This window comes from Carlito syrichta, unplaced genomic scaffold, assembly GCF_000164805.1.
Source record: "Carlito syrichta isolate Samal-C Ts95f unplaced genomic scaffold, Tarsius_syrichta-2.0.1 Scaffold313398, whole genome shotgun sequence".
Taxonomy (NCBI): Eukaryota; Metazoa; Chordata; class Mammalia; order Primates; family Tarsiidae; genus Carlito; species Carlito syrichta.
Window position 1 is genome coordinate 88,864 of NW_007257494.1, and position 22,087 is coordinate 110,950.

The 22,087-nt window shown below is 37.0% G+C and overlaps 1 protein-coding gene across 1 annotated transcript in view; it reads right to left on the reverse strand.

The window, feature by feature from the left end:
* LOC103272966 (raftlin-2) overlaps nt 1–22,087 on the reverse strand; it is a 136,897-nt gene that overhangs the window by 64,968 nt on the left and 49,842 nt on the right. The window contains exon 8 of the mRNA XM_021718752.1: nt 20,614–20,692. Within this exon, the coding sequence (XP_021574427.1) occupies nt 20,614–20,692 (79 nt within the window). The remainder of the gene's footprint in view (nt 1–20,613; nt 20,693–22,087) is intronic.

Below are 22,087 nucleotides of genomic sequence, written 5' to 3' on the forward strand. Positions count from 1 at the left end.
TATCATCTGTAAACAGAGACAATTTAACCTTTTTTCTTTCCCATTTAGATGCCTTTAATTTATTTCTCTGGCCTAATTATTCATACTAGGACTATTTGTACTATGTTGAATAAAAGTGGTGAAAGTAGGCATCCTTGCCCTGTTCTACATTTTTTGAGGAAATTCTTTAACTTTTTTCTCTTTGGTGTGATGTTAGCTGTGTGTTTTTCATTTATAGCCTTTATGTATTAAGGCACATTTCTTCCATTCTTAATTTGTTGAGAATTTTTATCACAAAGAGATGTTGAATTTTGCTAAATATTTTTTTCTGAAGCTGCTGAAAGATTTATATTGTTTTGTCCTTGATACTCTTAATATTAAGTATATCAATTACTGATTTGCATATGTTGAACCATCTTTGCATTGCTAGGATGAATGTCACTTGATCATAATGAATGATCTTTTAATGTGCTATTGACTTTTGTTTGTTAGTATTTTGTTGAGAATCTATTTCCTATGTTCTTCAGAACTATTGACCAGTAGTTTTCTTTTTTGTTGTATTTGTTAGGTTTTGGTATCAGATCAATATTGGCCTCATCAAATGAGTTAGGAAAAATTCCCTCCACTTCATCTTTTTAAAAGTGTTTGAAAAAATTTGATATTAGTTCTTTAAATGTTTGGCAATATTCAGCAGTGAAGCATTCAGGACCTGGGCTTGTTTTTGATGAGATAATTTTCATTACTTATTCAATCTGCTTAGTCATATTGTAATGCAAATTTTCTATCCTTTTGTAATTCAGTCTTGATAGATTTTATGTGTCCAGTGATTTATTTCTTCCAAAGTTTCCTGTTTGTTGGCATATAGTTACTCATAATAGTCTTTCATAATTTTCTGTGTTCTGTGATATCCATTGTAATGTCTCATTTTAATCTCTGAATTACTTGAATCTTCTCACTGTTTTTAGTCTAGCAAAAGGTTTGTCTATTTCATTTATTATTTTTTCTCAAAAACTCTTCATTTTGTTGATCTTTTCCATTTACTTAGTTTTCATTTTCTTTATTTCTTTTCTGATTTTTAAATTTCTTTCCTTCTGCTACTTTGGAATTACATTTTCTCTTATTTTTCTTGTGTCTTGAATTACCACATTCAATTTATTTTACATTTTTTCTTTTTTGATGTAGGTATTTATTGCTATAAATTTTCCTCTTAGGACTCCTTTCACTGTATTCCTTAAGTTATATTGCGGTGTAATTTTATATATAATTTTCTCAAGGAATTTAAAAAATTTTCTTTTAATTTCTTTATTTACCTACTGAGTTTTTAATAGCATTTTGTTAATTTCCATGTATCTGCAGAGTTTCTGAGGTTTCTATTTATTCATTTTTAGTTTCACCCTATTATATCTGAAAAAAGTGTTTGATATGATTGCAATTTCTCTAAATTTGTTATAATTCATTTAGTGGCCTAAGATATAATTTATCCTAGAGAATGCTTTATGTGCACATTTGAAGAAAGTATTTATTCTGCATTCCATATGTTCTGTAGCTATCTATTAGGTTAATTTGGTCTAGAGCACATTTTAAATTTAAAGTTTCTATGAGAATTTTCTACTTGGATGATCTGTTCATTGCTGAAAATAGGGTGTTGGAGTTCCCTACTATAATTGTATTGTATTTCTTTCTTCAGATCTATTAATAGTTGCTTTATATAATTATATCCATTGATGATTGCATATATATATTTATAATTGTTATATCCTTTTGCTGAATTGACCCCTTTATCATTGTATTATGGCATTTTTGGCTCTTTTTACAGTTTTTGACTAACATATTTTTGATTATGTATAAATATGTCTACTCTTGCTCTCTTTTGATTCCTATTTGCATGGAATATCATTTTAATCTCTTCAGTTTCTTGTATGTCCTTAAAGGTGAAGTGAGTCTCTTGTAAGCAATTTGTCATTAAGTCTTATTTTTCTATGTATTCTATGCTATGTCTTTTATTCAATTTGCATTTAAGGTGGTTATAGATAAGTAAAAAAATTTACTATTGTCATTTTGTTATTTGTTTTCTAATTGTTTTATGAACCTTTTCTTTCGTTCTTCCTCTCTTAGTGTCTTCCATTGTGATTAAGTAATTTTTGTTTGTTTGTTCTTTCTAGTATATGTCTTGTTGCATTCTGCTTTATTTTTAGTGGCTGTCTGGTAGGATTTTGCTTTCTGACTATTATGAGACTTACAAAAAAGTTTTTATTTAGAACAGATTATTTCAATGTAATATTAACTTAGCTTTCCTCATAAGATTTTTTTAAAACATTATGCATAAACTTCTCTCCCTTCACATTTTGAATTTCTAATGTCAAAACCTATTACTTTTATATTGCATATCCCCAAATTAATTGTTATTTATTTATTAATTACTACTTTCACCTTTTAATCTTGATAGTAATGTATAAGTCATTTACATATCATCATTACAGTATTATGGTATTCTGAATATACTTTCTGTTGCTAGTTAACATACTACCAGATGCTTTCTAATAAGAAATAACATACTAGTATCTTATTTTTTTCAGTTTGGAGAACTCCGTTCAGCATTTCTTGTAAGATAAGTTTGGTAGTGATAGCCTCCTTCTGATTTTTGTTGCTTGGGGAAGTCTCTATCTCAATCTCATTTCTGAAGGATATATTTATGGAGTATAGTATAATTGGTTGACAATAATTTTTCTTCAGCACTTTAAATATATTATTTGCTGGGCTTGGTGGCTCAGACTGTAATCCCGTGCCTTTGGGAGGCTGAGGTGAGTGGATTGCCTGAGCCTGTGGGTTCGAGACCCGCCTGGGCAGCGACACCTCATCTCTACAATAAATCAGAAAAAAAAAATAAGCTAGGCATCATAGCGTATGCCTGTAATTCCAGCTACTCGGAAGGCTGAGGTGGAAGGATCGCTGGAGCCCAGCAGGCGAGGCTGCAGTGGCCGTGAGCAGCCACTGCACTCCAGTCGGGCGACTAAGTGAGACTCCAACTCAAAAAAAAAAAAAAAAAAAAAAATATATATATATATATATATATATGCATATATATATATAATTTCCTTCCTTCTTGTCCTGTAATGTTACTATTGGAATGTCTGCAGTCAGATATATTAGAATTTTTTTAAACAGGTTATTTGGTTTTATTCACTTTCTGCCTTCAGTATCCTTTCTTAGTCCTTGAGCTTAGAATTCTGATTATAATATGTATTGTGGTTGTCTCATTTGAGTTGAATTTTATATGTGATGTTTAATGTCCTGGTACCTGAATATTCATATATTTTACCAGGTTCACATTTTGATTGCTGTGCACCAGACTCTTATTCTTTGTTTCTAATTGACCCCTGGTGGATTAGCCCTGACAGCTCATATAATTCTTCCCATGGGAAAGAACTAGAATAAGTGTCCTGTTAAATGTCTCAAAATGGTAGGGACAATGCATGCACACCTCTTACTTACTTTTTCCACTAAGAAACAGTGTGTCTAGGGAAATTACCTGCAGATGACCTTTTGTGGGTTTGAGGGAGGGATATTGAAATTGCATAGCATCATTTTCTTTACCTTTTGATTATGGTTTTTCTTTTGATTGTATGGTTCTGCAATCTGAAAGAATGTCATAGCCTCACTTTGAGTTCCAGGATATTCATTGTGACAAACCTTCCTCTGGAGAGTTGCTAGATGTACTTATGTGGTGGGAAGAAAAGACAGAAAACTTTCACTTTACTATTTTGCTGATGTTACTCTCCAAGCACTCCTTTCTCATTTTGAAAGAATTTTTAAGTCTTCCTTTTGGTACAATGTTTGCTTTGTATAGAATATTAAGAATATTTAAAATAGAACTTAATAAATTTTGTTATTCAAAATTTTGTATTTTTGTTAGTTTTTTTATTTTAGTTTTTACCTCCCCCACCCCTGGTCTCCACTGCCCATGGAGGTCCTCGGCTCCTGGCCCATGGAGTTCCAGGCTCCCTCTCGGGCTGTACCACCCCACCCCACCTCCAGCTGCTGCTGCTGCCAGCGGATGCCCTCAGCACCCATTCTGCAGAGCTCCAGGTGCCCTTCCTGACTGTACTGCCCCACCCCAACCCCAGTTGCTGCCACCCATGGAAGTCCTCAGCTCCTGCCCTGGAGCTCTGGGATCCCTTGTCAGTTGTACCTCCCTGTCCCAAGTCATCTTGCACTACGGTGACCAGCAATACCTGGTTGTCTCACACTCCATCTCCCACTACTTGCCCCTAGCCACAGCAGGACCAGAGAACAGCTGGAGCTCTGAGACCAGGCAGAGACCTGCATTGCCCCACCAAGCTCCACCAAGCTCTTCCCAGCCCCCAAGTTGGGACCAAGACATCATGTTTGTGTAGGAGAATAGTACATCATAAGGAGGTTGGTCAGTTTGTTTGTCTGTATGATTGTATGTTATAATTTTTTTGTTGTTGATGTCATTGCTATTTGTTTGGGGTTTTGTTTTTGTTTTTGTTTTCTCTTACTCTTATCTATCTTTTTGTTAATTTTCATTTGTTAGTTGGTATCTTTGTCTGTTTTCCCTCTTACTCTTCTCTCTCTCCACCTTCCTTGCCCCATCTCTATTCCATTTCTTGCCTTTTTCTTACCTCATTTTGCTTACAGGGAGAAAACCTGTCCCTGCATTGCATGGACAGATTGTAAGGCAGTGGGAAGCAAGTTCTAGGGTATCCATACACCTGACAGTGGATACTGGAATCTGCAGATAGATCTTGAATCACAGCTCCTCCCTCAAAACTGCAAAACTGCAAATCTCAAGACTGCAAAAAGTATAGTCCCCAACCTACAGTCCATCTTCAGGATTGACCAAAGCCAGAGGATTCACACAAGGAAGAATGGGAGATTGAGCAAACAGAAGTAAAAGCAACCCCACCACCCCCTGAACAATAGATTTAAAGAAGACAGGGGAAAAAGGGAAACATGGGAAGGAAAACCTACGCAAATGAAGAAAAATCAAAAGAAAAATATAGGTCTCATACAGACCCCTGGGAGGTCAGACACTGAGAAAACAATCTTTGGAATGCAAGCAATGAAGAGCCCCCAGAATGACTGGTCACATACTACAAGCTCAGACATCAAGACATTAATAGAGAGACTAAAAGAATTGAGGAGAGACAAGAGGAAAATAGGAAGGAGTTGAGAACTGAGATAAAAGCAGTAAGGAATACAGTGATTGAAATAAATAGCAAACTAATAAGCATGGAAAGTAGAATTAGCCAAGCAGAAGAAAGAATCTCAGAACTTGAAGACCAAAATATAGAACTAAATCAAATTGTCAAAAACATAGAAAAGAAGCTTAAAAAGACAAAAGAAAACCTTCAAGAGATGAACAATTATTTCAAGAGACCAAACCTAAGAGTAATTGGACTTCTTGAGGCAGAAAGAGAGACAGAGACCATCCTGGAAAAAACATTCCAAAAAATTATACAAGAAAACTTCCCTCATCTAATCAGTGATGCAAAAATTCAACCACAAGAGATTCCCCTGCAAGACAACAAATGAGAAGACCATCTCCCAGGAACATAATAATTCACCTGAACAAAGGAGGTATAAAAGAAAAATTCCTAAAAGCAGCAAGAGAAAAAGTTCACACTACATACCAGGGAAGACCACTTTGAATAGTAGCAGACTTATCTACAGAAGCAATTCAGGCCAGGAGAGCTTGGAACCCAATATTCAAAGTTTTCAAAAACAAACAATTTCAACCAAGAATAACCTACCCACTCAAGCTAAACTTCATTAGTGAGGGAGAATTAAAACCTTTCCCAGATATTCAATCCCTAAGAATTCATGATGGCCCCAGACCACCTTTATAAGAAACACTTAAGAAAGTATCAACACAGAAGAAAAGTGAAAAAGAACATCAATGTTCTTCACAAAAGTAAAGGAAAAAGATTGAAAATACACATGAATTAACCCAAAACCAAAAGAAAGACAACAAACAAGCAAGTACAACAACTCTATGAGAACCTTATGACAGGGAAAAACCCCCACATTTCAACAATGAGCCTGAATGTGAATGGACTAAATGCTCCCCTGAAAAAGACAAAGAATGGCAAAATGGATTAAATATCATGAGGCAACAATATATTGTCTTCAAGAGACTCATCTAACCAGAAAGGACATCCACAGACTGCAAGTAAGAGGATAGTAAGCAAAATTTCAGGTGAATAGAACACAAAAGAAAGCTGGAGTTGCAATCTTAATCTCATACAAAATACCCTTTAAGCTATCAAAAATTTAAAAAGATGAAGAAGGGGACTATATAATCCCGCGCCTTGGGAGGCTGAGGTGAGTGGATTGCCTGAACTTGCAGGTTTGAGACCTGCCTGGGCAATTTGGCAAGACCTCATCTCTACAATAAATCAAAAATTATCCAGGTGTGGTAATGCATGCCTGTAGTTCCAGCTACTTGGAAGGCTGAGGTGGAAGGATCGCCGGAGCCCAGTAGGTCAAGGCTTCAGTGGCCGGGAGTGGCCACTGCATTCCAGTCTGGGTTACAGAGTGAGACTCCAACTCAAAAATAAGTAAATAAATAAAATAAAAGATCCAATCTATCAACAAGAATTTTCCATTCTAAGCATATATGCACCCAACATAAGAGCACCAATGTTCATAAAGCAGCTTCTAGGCAAACTTAAAAAAGAGATTACCATAGCTGGGGATTTTAATACCCCACTCACAACTCTAGACAGATCATCAAGACAAAAAATCAGCAAGGAGACCCAGAACCTCAATGAGACTCTAGAACAAATGGACTTAATTGATACCTAGAAAACACGCCACCCGATAACCACAGAATATACATTCTATACATCACCACATGGAATGTACTCCATATTTATCACATCATTGGCCATAAATCAAACATAAACAAATTTTATGAGACTGAAATTTTGCCATGCACCTTCTCAGATTACAGTGGAATAAAATAAATATCAACACCAACAAAGTAACACCCAAACCCACAAAGACATGGATACTAAACAGTATGATGCTAAGAAACTCCTGAATCAACAATGAAATCAAAGCAGAGATTAAAAGTTACCTGGAAACAAATAAAAATGAATAATATAGCTGGACTCGGTGGCTCAGCCTGTAATCCCATGCCTTTGGGAGGCTGAGATGAGTGGATTGCCTGAGCCCACGGGTTCGAGACCTGCCTGGGCAACTTGGCAAAACCTCATGTCTACAATAAATCAAAAATTAGCCGGGAATGCTAGCACGTGCCTGTAGTTCTAGCTCCTTGGAAGGTTGAGGCGGAAGGATCGCCAGAGCCCAGCAGGTCGAGGCTGCGGTGTCCGGGAGCGGCCACTGCACTCCAGTCTGGGTGACAGAGTGAGACTCCAACTCAAAAAAAAAAAAAAAATGAATAATATCTAACCAAAACCTCTGAGTTGTTATGTAAGCGGTAGTAAGAGATTCATATCTTTACAAACACATATGAAGAAAATGGAACTATCACAAAGTTAACAGGCTAACAAGTCACCTAAGAAAGCTGGAAATGAAAGACCACCAAACCCTAGCTTCAGCAGAAGAATCCAGATCAAAATCAAAGCCCAAATCTAGGACCTAGAAGACAAAAAGATAATACAAAAAATCAATGAAACAAAAAACTGGTTCTTTGAAAGGATAAACAAGATAGATGGCAACCCGCCTGACCAAGAAAAAGAGAGAAAAAGCCCAAATAAACTCAACCAGAAACACAAAAGATGAAGTCATATCTGACCCTGAAGAAATACTAAAGATTATCTGAGACTACCATGTACAATAGTATGGAAACAAACTTGAAAACCTAAAGGAAATGGAAAACTTTCTGACATCACACAACCTCCGTAGGTTGAAACAAAAAGAAACTGAGACCCTAACAGACCAATAACAACCAAGGAAATTATGTCATAAGAAAACTACCTACAAAAAAAAAAAGCCTGGGACCAGATAGTTTTCCAGCAGAATTCTACAAAACATACAAGGAAGACCTGATACCAATCCTATTGAAAGTATTCCAGACAATTGAGAAAGATGGTACTCTCCCCAAATCATTTGATGATGCCAACATCACATTAATACCCAAGCCAGGTAAAGACCCAACAAAGAAAGAGAACTACAAGCCAACATCTCTGAAATATAGATGCCAAAATTCTCAACAAGGTTCTAGCAAACCGGATTAACAACACACTTCAAAAATCATCCATCATGACCAAGTAGGCTTCATCTCCGGTATACAAGGCTGGTTCAACATTCTTAAGACCACAAACGTAATTAAATACATCAACAGATGTAAAAATAGATACCACATGATTATCTCATTAGATTCAGAAAAGCTTTTGATAAAATCTAACACCTCTTCTTGATAAAAAAAAACCCTCGAACATCTAGGCAAAGGTGGAGCATACCTCAAAATAGTAAAATCTATCTATGGGAAACCTACAGCCAGCATACTCCTAAACAGACAAAAATTGGAACCATTTCCCCTGAAAACTGGAACAAGACAAGGATGCCCACTCTCACCCCTCCTGTTCAGCATAGTTTTAGAAGTCCTAGCTAGAGCAAACAGAGAAGAGAAGGCAATCAGGGGTATCCAAATAGGAAAAGAAGTTGTCACTTCTCTTTGCAGATGACATGATTGTATACCTTGAAAACCGAAGAAAATCTGCCAAAAACCTCCTTGCACTGATAAAGGAATTTGGCAAAGTCTCAGGGTATCACATAAATGTACAAAAGACAATTGCATTTCTATACACCAATAATAAACAAACAGAAACCCAAATAAAAAGCACAATTCCATTTACAATAGACACCCAAAAAATGAAAAACCTTGGCATCTTCCTAACCAGAGACGTAAAAGAACTTTACAATGAAAAGTACAAAACAGTGCTCAAAGAAATCAAAGATGACACAAACAAATGGAAAAATATTCCATGCTCCTGGATTGGAAGAGTCAAATTGTTAAGATATCTTCCACAGATTTAATGCAATACCCATCAAATTACCAGCAACATTCTTCTCAGACCTAAAAAAAAAAAATACAGGAATTCATATGGAAAAATAAACAACCAAGAATAGCCAAAACAATCCTCAGCAAAAAGAAAAAAAAAAAAGCAGGAGGTATCACACTCCAGGCTTTAAACTATATTATAAAGCTACAATAATCAAAACAGGCTGATATTGGTATAAGAACAAGTATGTAGACCAATAGAATAGAACTTAGATTCCAAAAGCAAAACCACAATTTCTCAACCAATTCATCTACGACAAAGCCTCCACCACCCACAAGTGGGGAGAGGAGAACCTATTCAGTAAATGGTGCTGGGAAAACTGGCTGACCATATGCAGAAGATTGAAACAGAACTCCTACCTGTCCCCATACACAAAAACTAATTCTAAATGGGTCACAGACCTAGATGTAAAACCTCTAACTCTAAGAACCTTAGAAAAGGTAGGAGACACTCTTATGGAAGTTGGAACAGGCAACCAATTCCTGATCAAAACCTGAAGTGCCCAGGCCGTTAAGAGATAAGATAGACAATGCTTCTGCAATGCTTCTGCAAAGCCAAAGAAACCATCAAGAGAGCAGGGAGTCGGCCCACAGACTGGAAAAAAATATTTGCCAACTCCATGTCTGACAAAGACCTAACATCCAGGATCTACAAGGAACTCTAACGTGCCGAAAAGAAAAAAAACAGACAGCCCCATTACAACGCAGGCTAAAGATATGAGTAGACACTTCCAAAAGAAGACATATGAGCAGTCAACAGACTGCTAGTTCAGACTGAAAAAATGTTCAGCCTCACTAGCCATCAAGGAGATGCAAATTAAAACTACACTGAATACCACCTAACTCCAGTCAGAATGGCCATCATCAATAAGTCAAAAAAATAACAAATGCTGGAGAGGATATAGTGATAAGGAAACATTTCTACACTGTTGATGGGAATGTAAACTGGTACAGACTCTGTGGACATCAGTGTGGCGATTCCTAAAAGTTCTAAAACTCGACCTTCCATAGGACCCTGCAGTCCCCCTATTGGTAATATACCTGGAAGAACTCAGGCCACTCTATCAAAAAGATACCTGCACACGTATGTTTATTGCAGCATTTTTCACAATAGCAAGAACATGGAACCAACCATGCTGGCCATCAAAGAGGACTAGATTAAAAAAAAATGTGGTACACACAATGGAATATTACGCAGGCATGAAGAAGAACAAAATCATGAATTTCGCAGCAACTTGGATGGAATTAGAGCTTATAATACTGAGTGATCTCTTACAGAAACACAGAGTTGAGTATCACATGTTCTCACTCATAAGTGGTCCTTGAACAACTGCCATATTACTATAAGAAAAAGATTAAAAGTAGTGGGAAACTGGGGGGCAGTGGGGGAGTGGGTGGTGGGATTGACAGTAGTTGATAACAGCCTGGGGAAGGCGGGGGCACACCTCATCAATAAGGGTACCTGCACAATGAATATTTGTATACCTAACCCTGACTAGTACCCTACAATTTTAAAATAAAAATTAAAAGCAGAAAAAAAATAATATTATAAAAAATATATAGATTTTTTATTTTAAAGATATAGAGTACAATTCAGGGTTAGGTATACAAATGTTCATTATGCAGGTACCTTTGTTGATGAGGTGTGTCCCCCATAGTCCCTAGCAGTTTGTCACTACTGCCTACCTCGTCCCACCTCCAGCAGTTTTCCACTATGCTAATCCTTTTCTTATAGTATTATGATAATTTTTCAAGGTCCGCTTATGAGTGAGAACATGTGATACTTAGTTCTTTGTTTCTGTGATAGATCACTCTGTATTATAGACTCTAATCCACTGGATCAGTAAAACCCAGTATTTCCCTTACTTTGATATGCTTCTAAATGTCTTATTTTTTAAAAAAATTGTCACATTCTATTCTTCATATTTTTCATTCCCAATCTATACTGTAGTGCTTCTCAAGATAAATTTATTTAAAAAGCATAATTATATGTGCACATATTTAAAATACAATGTAATGATGTTATAATTGTGTGAAGTATTTATAAATATGGGGTATATATTAACTGGAAATACAAAGTTATATAACTTTGGTTCAAAGTGCACAACATTTCCTCTGGACATTTGGGAACTCATTTGTGTGCTAAAATACTCTGTAGAACAATTTATTTTATCTGTTAATTTTTAATATCAACATTGATTGATGGCTGTTTTTTATAGTCTCAACTTCTAATTCTAATTTTATTTTATTTTATTTTATTTTGTTTATTTATTTTTTTGAGTTAGAGTCTCACTCTGTTGCCCAGGCTGGAGTGCAGTGGCAGGTTCCTGGCCACACCCTCAACCTGCTGGATTCTGGTGTCCCTTCTGCCTCAGCCTTCCAAGTAAACTGAACTACAGGCGCGTGCTACCATGCCTGCCAATTTTTGATTTTTTGGTGACATGAGGTCTTGCCAAGGTGCGTGGGTGGGCTTGAACCCGCGGGCTAAGACAATCCACTCACCTCGGCCTCCCAAAGTGCTGGGATTACAGGCTGAGCTACCAAGCCCAGCCTCTAATTCTAATTTATTTGACTATGTGTTATTATAGTTTTGAAGATCAAATTTTCAAAAGCTGCACAGTGATTTGGTTTTGTTTTGCTTTATTTTGATTTTTTAGTACTACTTCCTGTAATCCCAATAGTTTTCACAATGATCTTGGTATCTGACAGATCCAAAGGAGTTTAGATTCCAATGATTTTTTTTCACTTCAAGATTTGTACTCAGATAGTCTTACAAGAGTTTTGATCTTTTTTAGCTCAAGAAGTTGCCAATTACAAGCATATATATATATATATATATATATATATATATATATATATATATATATGACAGCAGTTAGAAATGTGTGTCATTTCCATTCTTTTTCTTTTAATTTTTAATTTTAAATATGTGGGGTACAATTCAGAGTTAGACCTGTTCATTATGTGGGTGCCCTTGTTGATGAGGTGTGCTCGCGCCCCCCAGCAGTTTCCCACTACTGCCAATACCACCCCTACCCTCCCCTGGCAGTTTCCCACTACTGCCAATCCCTTTCTTATAGTATCATGGTAGTTGTTCCAGGTCCACTTATGAGTGAGAACATGTGATACTCGGTTCTTTGTTTTTGTGATAGATCACTGAGTATTATAGCTTCTAAGTCCATCCAAGTTGCTGTGAAGTTCATAGTTTTGTCTTTGTGGCTGCATAATATTTCATTGTGTATATGTACCACATTTTAAAAAATCCAGTCCTCTGTTGATGGGCAGTATGGTTGGGTCCATTTTTTTGCTATTGTAAATAGTGCTGCAATAAACATGTGTGTGAAGGTATCTTTTTCACAGAGTGATTTGAGTTCCTCCAGGTATATTCCCAGTAGGGGGACTGCGGGGTTGTTTGGATGGTCAATTTTTAGAACTTTTAGGAATCGCCACACTGTTTTCCACAGAGGTTGTACTAGTTTACATTCTCACCAACAGTGTACAAGTGTTCCCTTTCCCTCCAGCATATGTTGTTTTTTGAGTAATTGATGATGGCCATCCTGACTGGAGTTAGGTGGGTATTTCAGTGTGGTTTTAATTTGCATTTCTTTGATGAATAGTGAGGTTGAGCACTTTTTCGTGTATCTATTGGCTGCTCGTATGTCTTTTTTTGAAGTGTCTATTCATATCTTTTGCCCCCTTTGTAATGGGGCTGTTTGTTTTTTTTCTTTTCGGCACATTTGAGTTCCTTGTAGATTCTAAATGTTAGACCTTCGTCAGATACACAGTTGGCAAATATTTTTTTCCCAGTCTGTGGGCTGTCTCCTGCTCTCTCAATGATTTTGGCTTTGCAGAAGCTTGTCAGTTTCATGAGGTCCCACTTGTCTATCTTATCTATTATGGCATGGTCACTTGGGGTTTTGATCAGAAATTGGTTGCCAGTTCCAATTTCCATAAGGGTGTCTCCTGCATTTTCTAAGGTTCTTATGTTTGGGGTTTTACATTTAGGTCTTTGATCCATTTAGAGTTGATTTTTTGTTTATGGGGATAGGTAAGGGTCTTGCTTTAATCTTCTGCTTATGGTCAGCCAGTTTTCCTAGCACCATTTACTGAAAAGGTTCTCCTCTCCCCAGTGGCTCATGGTGGAAGCTTTGTCTAAGATGAGTTGATTAGAAATTGAGGTTTTGTTTCTGGAATCTCTATCCTATTCCATTGGTTTATATGCCTGTTCTTGTACCAGTACCAGGCTGTTTTGATTATTGTAGCTTTATAATAAAGCTTAATGTCTGAGAGCATGATGACTCCTGCTTTGTTTGTTTGTTTTTTTCCCTGAGGATTGTTTTGGCTGTTTGTGGTCATGTGGTCATTTATGTTTCCACATGAACTCCTGTATTGTTGTTTCCAGGTCTGAGAAGAATGATGCTGGCAATTTAATGGGTACTGTGTTAAATCTGTAGATTGACCATATTAACAATTATTAGCAACATTAACATTGTTGATTCTTCCAGTGTTGAGCATGGAATATTTTTCCATCTGTTTGTGTCATCTTTGATTTCTTCAAGCAGTGTTTTGTAGTTTTCGTTGTAAAGGTCTTTTACTTCTTTGGTTAGGAAGATGCCAAGGTATTTTATTGTTGTGTGTGGCTATTATAGAGGGATTGTGCTTTTTATTTGGGTTTCTGTTTGTTTATTGTTGGTGTATAGGAATGAGACTGTCTTTTGCACATTTATTTTATACCCTGAGACTTTGCTAAATTCCTTTATCAGTGCAAGGAGGTTTTTGACAGATTCTCTTGAGTTTTTGAGGTATAGAATCATGTTTTCTGCAAAGAGGGATAACTTAACTTCCTCTTTTCCTATTTGGATACTCCTGATTTCCTTCTCTTGTCTGATTGCTCTAGCTAGGACTTCCAATACTATGTTGAACAGGAGGGTGAGAGTGGGCATCCTTGTCTTGTTCTGGTTTTCTCGGGTGGTTCCAACTTCTGTCTGTTTAGCAGTATGTTGGCTGTGGGTTCCTTGTAGATGGCTTTTACTATTTTGAGGTATGTTCCATCTATTCATAGATGTTCAACGGTTTTTATCAAGAAGGGGTGCTGGATTTTATCAAAAGTTTTTTCCATGTCTAATGATATAATCATGTGGTTTTTGTTTTTATATCTGTTGATGTATTTAATTACATCATGGCCTTACAGATGTTGAACCAGTCCTGCATCCTGGAGATGAAGCCTACCTGATCATGGATGATTTTGAGATGTGTTGTTGAATTTGCTTTGCTAGAATCTTGTTGAGAGTTTTAGCATCAATGTTCATCAAGAATATTGAATGCCAGCCATATTTTATAGATGAGAAGATGGAGGCTTGGAGAGTGGAGCAGACACTGTGTATCTCTCACCTAACCCCAAGACCCTGGAATTCCTTTCTTTATTTTTCTTTTATTTTCTTTCTTTGAGTCAGAGTGTCACTCTGACACCAGGCTAGAGTGCAGTGGTGCTCACGGCCACCACAGCTTCGACCTGCTGGGCTCAGGAGATCCTTCTACCTCAGTCTTCGAAGTAGCTGGAACTACAGACACGTATCATCACACCCGGCTACTTTTTTTTGGATTTATTGTAGAGATGAGATCTCACCAAGTTGCCCAGGTTGGTCTCAAACCCCTGAGCTCGGGCAATCCTCTCACCTCCACCTCCCCAAGTGGTGGGATTACAGGCATGAGCCACTGCACCCAGCCTGGAATTTCTTTCATGGTTTGTTGTCTACCCTTGTCACCATTGCATGGGAAATCTATACTGAGTTAGTGGAAGCCGAATACTTTTATGTGACCATTTGTTTTTATAAAATAATTATCAAAGTGAAATATGGACTGAAAATTTTAATTGAAACAAAATTTTAGGTAATAAAAAATCTGATGAGTTTTATTTGAGTCTTCAAAAGAAACAAAAAAATTAAGAAAGAAGATGCTGGATACAAAATTGAAAAGTACATTTAACAGATGGAGGTAAATCCTAATTAGAGCCTCTTACCCTACTAGGCACAGCTGTCACTTCTTGGAGTTCATTTAGAGGCCTCTCCCCAAAATAAAGAAAAATAAGAATAGATAAAAGGAACAGCAAGACAAGAAGACCCTGGCTTTAATACACCACACAGATAAGATATGTTCACAATCCAAGGACAATCTTTACTGAAGGACAAAGACACAAAAAATATAGTCTTTAAATTTTAAAGCAAATGATCCTTTGAAATTTTATTTTATTTTATTTATATATTTTTTTGAGTTGGAGTCTCACTCTGTCGCCCAGACTGGAGTGCAGTGGCCGCTCCCGGCCACCGCAGCCTCGCCTGCTGGGCTCCAGCGATCCTTCCGCCTCAGCCTTCCGAGTAGCCGGAATTACAGGCATGCGCTACCATGCCCGGCTGATTTTTTGATTTATTGTAGAGATGAGGTCTCGCTGCCCAGGCGGGTCTCGAACCCACGGGCTCAGGCAATCCTCTCACCTCAGCCTCCCAAAGGCGCGGGATTACAGGCTGAGCCACCGAGCCCGGCTTGAAATTTTATTTTTAAAATTATCACACAGTGACTTTTGGGTGTGCAATTCTGTGAATTTTAACCCATGTATAGATTTGTGTAACCATAATCAGGACACAGAATAATTCTACCACTCCCAAAACGCTCCCCATGTATCCTATGATCACACTCTTCCATCATCACCAGTCCACACTATAGTTTCATCTTCTTGAGAATGTCAGTGTCATCTAAATAGATTAATACAGTCTGTACAGTCTGTAACCTTTTTTTTGAGTCAAAGTCTCACTCTTGTCACCCAGGCTGGAATGCAGTGACATGTTCACGGTCACCGCAACCTTGATCTGCTGGGCTCAGGTGATCCTTTCACCTCAGCCTTCCAAGTAGCTGGAATTACAGACATGCACCACCACACCCAGCTAATTCTTTGATTTACTGTAGAGACGAGGTCTCTCCAGTTTGCCCAGGCTGGTCTCAAACACCTGGACTCAGGCAATCCTCTTGCCTTTGCCTCCCAAAGTGCTGGGATTACAGGTGTGAGCCACTGTACCCGCCACTGTGCCCAGCCCAGTCTGTAACCTTTTAAGACTGGCTTTTTAAATTCAGTAATGCCTTTGAGTTTAACCCAAGTTATTGTGACTTATCAGGAAGTTCATTCCTTTTTACTTCTTAGTAGTAGTTAATTATATTGATGCACCATAATTGTTTATCCATTCATCTGTGGAAGACATTCAAGAGAGAGATAGTTGGGTCATATGGTAACTGCCTAAGAAGCTGCCAAACTGTTTTCCAGGGTGGTTGTACCATTTTGCACCCCCCACCAGCAGTGTACAAGAGTTCTGACTCTTTCTCATCCTCTCCAGCTCTTGGTACTGTCAGCATTTTTTATTTTAGTCTTTCTCAAAGGTATATCTCATCATGCTTTTCATTTGCACTGCTCTAATGGCTAGTGACTTAAGCAGTTTTTCATGTATTTATTTCTCATTTACACATCCTCATTGGTGAAGTGTTCCACATCTTTTAACTATTTTTTAAAAAAACTGTTTTGTTTTCCTACTATTGAATTTTAAGAGTTCTTGAAAACTTCTGGATAAAATTCCTTTGTTATAATGTGATTTGTGAATTTTTTCTCCTAGTTCTAGTCTGTGGCTTATCTTCTCATTCTCTTTCTTTTTCTTCTTTTTATTTATTTATTTTATTTTAAAGATGTGGGGTACAACTCAGGGTTAGGTATACAAATGGTCATTATGCAGGTACCTTTGCTGATGAGGTTTAGTTCTCTTAACAATGTCACTTAAAGATTAAAAGTTTTTAGTTTTGATGAAGTCTAATTTACCAATTTTTAATGGATTATGCTTTTGGTGTTATGTCTAAGAACTCTTTTTGCCTAACCCAAATTTAAGAAGATTTTCCTCTTGTTTTTGTCCTAATAGTTTTTTAGTTTTATTAAAACAATCTTTTAATATCTTAAAGAAAATTAAGACAGTAAACACGAAGATAAATACTTTGAATTGCCATTTTTCATGTTAAAAATTTTCTCAGGCTTTCTAGCACATAGCATAAAACATATCTATGAAATATAAAACAAATTCCAAAGGTAAAGGTCTTGATAGCTTCCGCAGAAAAAAATTCCCACAATATGCTTTCTTCATTGTGCAATTCTCAATTTCCTCCCCCACAACAGGGGTGTGAAATGAATTTGTTTCACATGAAAGTACTGTTCTGTGCTGAGTGCAATTGGACAGAGAAAGTCTTATATATCCTGACATTAGTATTAGTAGAAGAAATAGAGACTTTTTTAAAAAAGTCAGACTCTAGGTTAATTTCTACCAGTACATGAAATTTATCATTTAATGAAAACTCATTGAAAATCTTAGGGCAACACTCATAATATCTCAGATCTCCACAGCTGTTTTTAGAACTAAACGTTTTTGAAAAAATTATTGGAAAACTTTATAAATGAAGCAATCACCTTATTAGTCCCTCTCAAAAATAACTGATTTCAAGGTATAAAACAAAACAGTGCCATTATGGATCTATGACTACATAATTTTTTCCAAGGCATAATATAAATATAATTTTCACAAAACATACATGAGATAGCTAAATTAACTCTATGGTGATATTATTAGTTTGCTTTCCCAAAGAGAAAACTAACATAACGTGCAAATAGGTTTTTGGTTATAGCTGTTAGATATTTCAGCTCCAGACTGATTCACCTACATGTTCTGCCCTGAAATAATCTCAAGAAATTGCCAGAAAATTTAAACATTTGTCGAGTGCAGAAATAGTCAATCTATTTAGAAGCAGAATTCCAAGCTATAAAATACATTATTCTTGAGTTTGTCACTGATATTAGACAATTATATATATACTTCCTTCTAATTATACAAATGAATCAGTAATTATATATTACAATGAATGTAAGTATAAAGATTATCCAATAAAAAGTTTCCACTACTGGATAGCATTAAAGTTAAACACAAAAAGGGCCAGACGTGGTGGCATGTACCTGTAATCCCAACTAAGGAGGCTGAGGTGGGAATATTGCTTGAGCCTAGGAGTTTGAGACCAGTCTGAACAACATAGAGAGATCCCCATCTCATTTTAAAAAAATAAATAAAGTTAGACAAAAAGATCCTAAATATTTTCAGGAAATAAACAGATATACAAATATGCTTCATTCAGGCCCCCTTGTTGATAACAGGTGTCTCCCGGTCTCCAAACAGATGTTTACTACCATTAGTCCCATCCCCCCCATAGTTTCCCAACACTGTCAGTCATTTTCTTATAGTAGTGCATTGGATGATCAAGGTCCACTATATGAGTGAGAACATGTGATACTCAGATCTTTGTTTCTGTGAGAGGTCACTTAGCAGAATATTCTTAACAAACTCAAACTTTATAATCTTAAATAAACTTGAGTCATCCTCATTAGTGTGGAGGTGTGCAGAATCACTTGTGGGCTCAAATGCAGTCTTTCTAATATCTGTATGCTTGATCACTCTATCCTCCTTTCTCCCCATCTTCCTGTTCACCTTTCTACCTTTCTACCCACTTACCTACTGAGCCAGTCAGCCTCTTTCCAAAATTAATATGAGATAACTTAGACTGACTATATTATACACACTGTCAGCCTACCTTTGGTAGTTTAGACAATTTTAACATCTTCAAAAAAGTGTGTGTTTTTTTTAATCTCTGCAGTTTTGCTAAGGATAAGACAATGTTTTCTTGATATAAACACAGAAAAATAATAACTTTAAATCATTTCCTGATCCTTTGGCGAATTTCTTGTTTTGGGCAGTAGTGGACATGGTACCCAGTGGGTGGTTTTGTATACCTTATCCTCTCTCCCTCCCTCCTTTTTTTTTTTTTTATATAGCAAGGCTTAGTGTTGTTGTTCCTGTCCTTGTGCCCATGTGCCCAATGCTTAGTACCCACTTATGAGTGAGAACATGCAGTATTTCGTTTTCTGTTTCTGTGATAATTTTCTTAGAATGATGGTCTCCAGCTGCATTCATGTAGCTGCAAAGGACACGATTTTGTTTTTCTATATGGCTGCATAGTATTCTATGGTGTATATGTTCTACATTTTCTTTATCCAGTCCACCTTTGATGGGCATCTGGGTTGGTTCCATGTTTTTGCTGCTGTCAATAGTGGTGCAATACACACATACATGCAGATGTCTTTTTAGGAGAGCGATTCGTGTTCCTTTGGGTATATTCCCAGAAGTATGGATTGCTAGGTCAAATGGTAGCTCTATTTTTAGTTCTATGAGAAATCTCCAAGCTGCCTCCCACAAAGGTTAACTAGCTTACATTCCCACCAACAGTGTATGAGCCTTTCCTTTTCTCTGCAGTGGTGCCAATATCTGTTGTTTTTTGACTTTTTAATAATAATAGACATCCTGATTGGTATGAGACAGTATCTCATTGTAGTTTTGATTTGCATTTCTCTGATGATTAGTGATGCTGAGCAATTTTTTTGTGTGTTTGTTGGCTGCTTGTATGTCTCTTCATGTCCTTTGTCTACTTTTTAACGAGGTTATTCATTTTTTTTGCTGTCAGTCTGTTTGAGTTCCTTATAGATCCTGGATGTTAGGTCTTTGTTAGATGTATAGCTTGCAAGTATTTTTTCCCATTTTCTATGATGTCTTTTTATTCTCTTGATTTTTTTTTGGCAGTGCATAAGTTTTTTAGCTTGTTAAAGTACCATCTGTCAATTTTAATTTTTGTTGCATTTGCTTTTGAGGACTTTGCCATGAATTCATTGCCTAGACTGAACTGAGGTCCAGGAGGGTGTTTCCTAGGTTTTCATCTAAGATTCTTATAGTTTGAGGTTACTAATTTAAGCCCTTGGTTCATTTTGAGTTAATTTTTGTATATGGTGATAGGTAGGTTTATGTTAATTTTATAAGGTGAAATGTATGCTTTGTTTTTTTTGGAAGAAAGATGGAGGGCAAAAAGTTCCTTCCATGTCTGTTGTTTTTTACTTGCCTTATCCTCAAAATAAACTTCATATCAAAGCAGCACGTTTTGGGGCAGCATATTCTAATCCCCTTCAGAACTGTCTCAAGTTGCTGGATTACTGGCATGTTGCCCTTCTTCTTTTTTTTTTGCATTGGTGTCTCACTCCATCACCCAGGCTGGAGTGGAGTGCAGTGGCATGCTCACGGCCACCCCAGCGTTGGCCTGCTGGGCTCTGGCGAGCCTTCCACCTCAGTCTTCCAAGTAGCCGGACTACAGGCATGTGCTACCACATCTGGTTAATTATTTATTTATTTATTTATTGTAGACATGAGGTCTCACCATGTTGTTCAGGCTGGTCTTAAACCCGTGGGCTCAGGCAATCCTCTTGCCTCGGTCTCCCAAAGTGCTGGGATTACAGGCTTGAGCCACCTCACCCGGCCCATGTTGCCCTTCTTATATGTTGGTTCAGAGGAGTATTTCCATAACAGGTCCACACTTCCTCATCTGTATTCACCATTTGGGATTACACTGAGAGTTGAAGGATTAAGTGCTTCAACATAACATTCAGTTTAAAAATTGTCAATTTTACTCACATCTGTTGTTTGGGCAGCTGAATTCCATACAACTGGCCTCTGAAGGAATACGACCTGCTTTGTAGCCAAATTCCCCTCACTGCAAATTAAAAAAATAGCATTAGTATTTATGAACTAGTAATTATCTATGTTTCACACTTGGCTAGAATGTTCCATATGTATCCTCTGTAAAATAATCTTCTGACCATAGACCATAGACTATATAGAATTATAAAATATAATTCTATATAGGCTGCATCTGGAAAACAAGGAAAAAACCCAGATGAATATGCTCATTATTGAAAGGTTGGGCTGTCCTGGTCTTGCATCTGATTTTAATGTTTAAAGACTCTTGTGATCTCAATATGCTAACATAGTTTCGTCTCTTTGCTCCTCCTTAGTCTTTACCTGCTTGTGTATTTCCCCATGTCTGTAACCACTACATAGGCATATTTTTGTTTGTATGCCTTTCACTGAACATCTCTTTCCTAGTTTGAATACTGTAATCATTTTTTTTTTTTTGAGTTGGAGTCTCACTCTGTTGCCCTGTCTAGAGTGCAGTGGCATGCTCACGGCCACCACAGACTTGACCTGCTGGGCTCAGGTGATCCTTCTGCTTCAGTCTTCCAAGTAGCTGGAACTACAGGCAAGCACTACCATGCCTGGCTTATTTTTTGATGAGGTCTCACCAAGTTGCCCATGCTAGTCTTGAATCCCTGAGCTCAAGCAATCCTCTTGCCTCGGCCTGCCAAAGTGCTGGGATTACACAGTGGTTTGAGCCACTGTACCCAGCCTGTAATCATATTTTTAATGGTTGCATAATATCTTAGATAATTAATATACCAAGACGCACTAAGCCTTTTCTTTGTTATTGGAAAATGAGAGTTCCAGTTTCTCCCTAATTATAAATAACACTATTATGAAAATATGTATAATTTTTTTATCTTATGAATTATTTCTTTGAGATAGAAATCTCAGGAGTGGGATTAGTAGGGCAAAGGAGTATGATTTAAACCTCTTGGTATGCATTGTCAAATTTGCCTTACAAAAAGAAGAGACCAATTTGGGCTGCCACATGTGAGAAATTATACATACATTTTCAATTGAGGGACTTCAACCACAGCTAGTTTTATTTTCAGATGGTTCTTTGTAGTCAGCTACTCAGTATTCTCCTTATTTAACTATCATCATGGCAAATTACCCCTTGCCAAAGACTACTTGGGGTTTGTATTCCTCTGAAATGCTTTTCACAGAGTCTCCATGGATTTATGGGGAGGAGTGTCTGTAGCTAATGTTGCTCAGTTACGACTTTTATTATGCAAAAAACCCCAACAAAACCTTACTATTAGGGGCATTTTATACTGTGCTCTTTTTCTGAAAATGAATGCAACACTGAAACTCTGGCTCTGGAGGTATATGTCAACTACACACCATATGAAAATCCCAAACTTACTGATGCCACTGAATTTTAAGAAATATCAAATCTTTCCCAAAG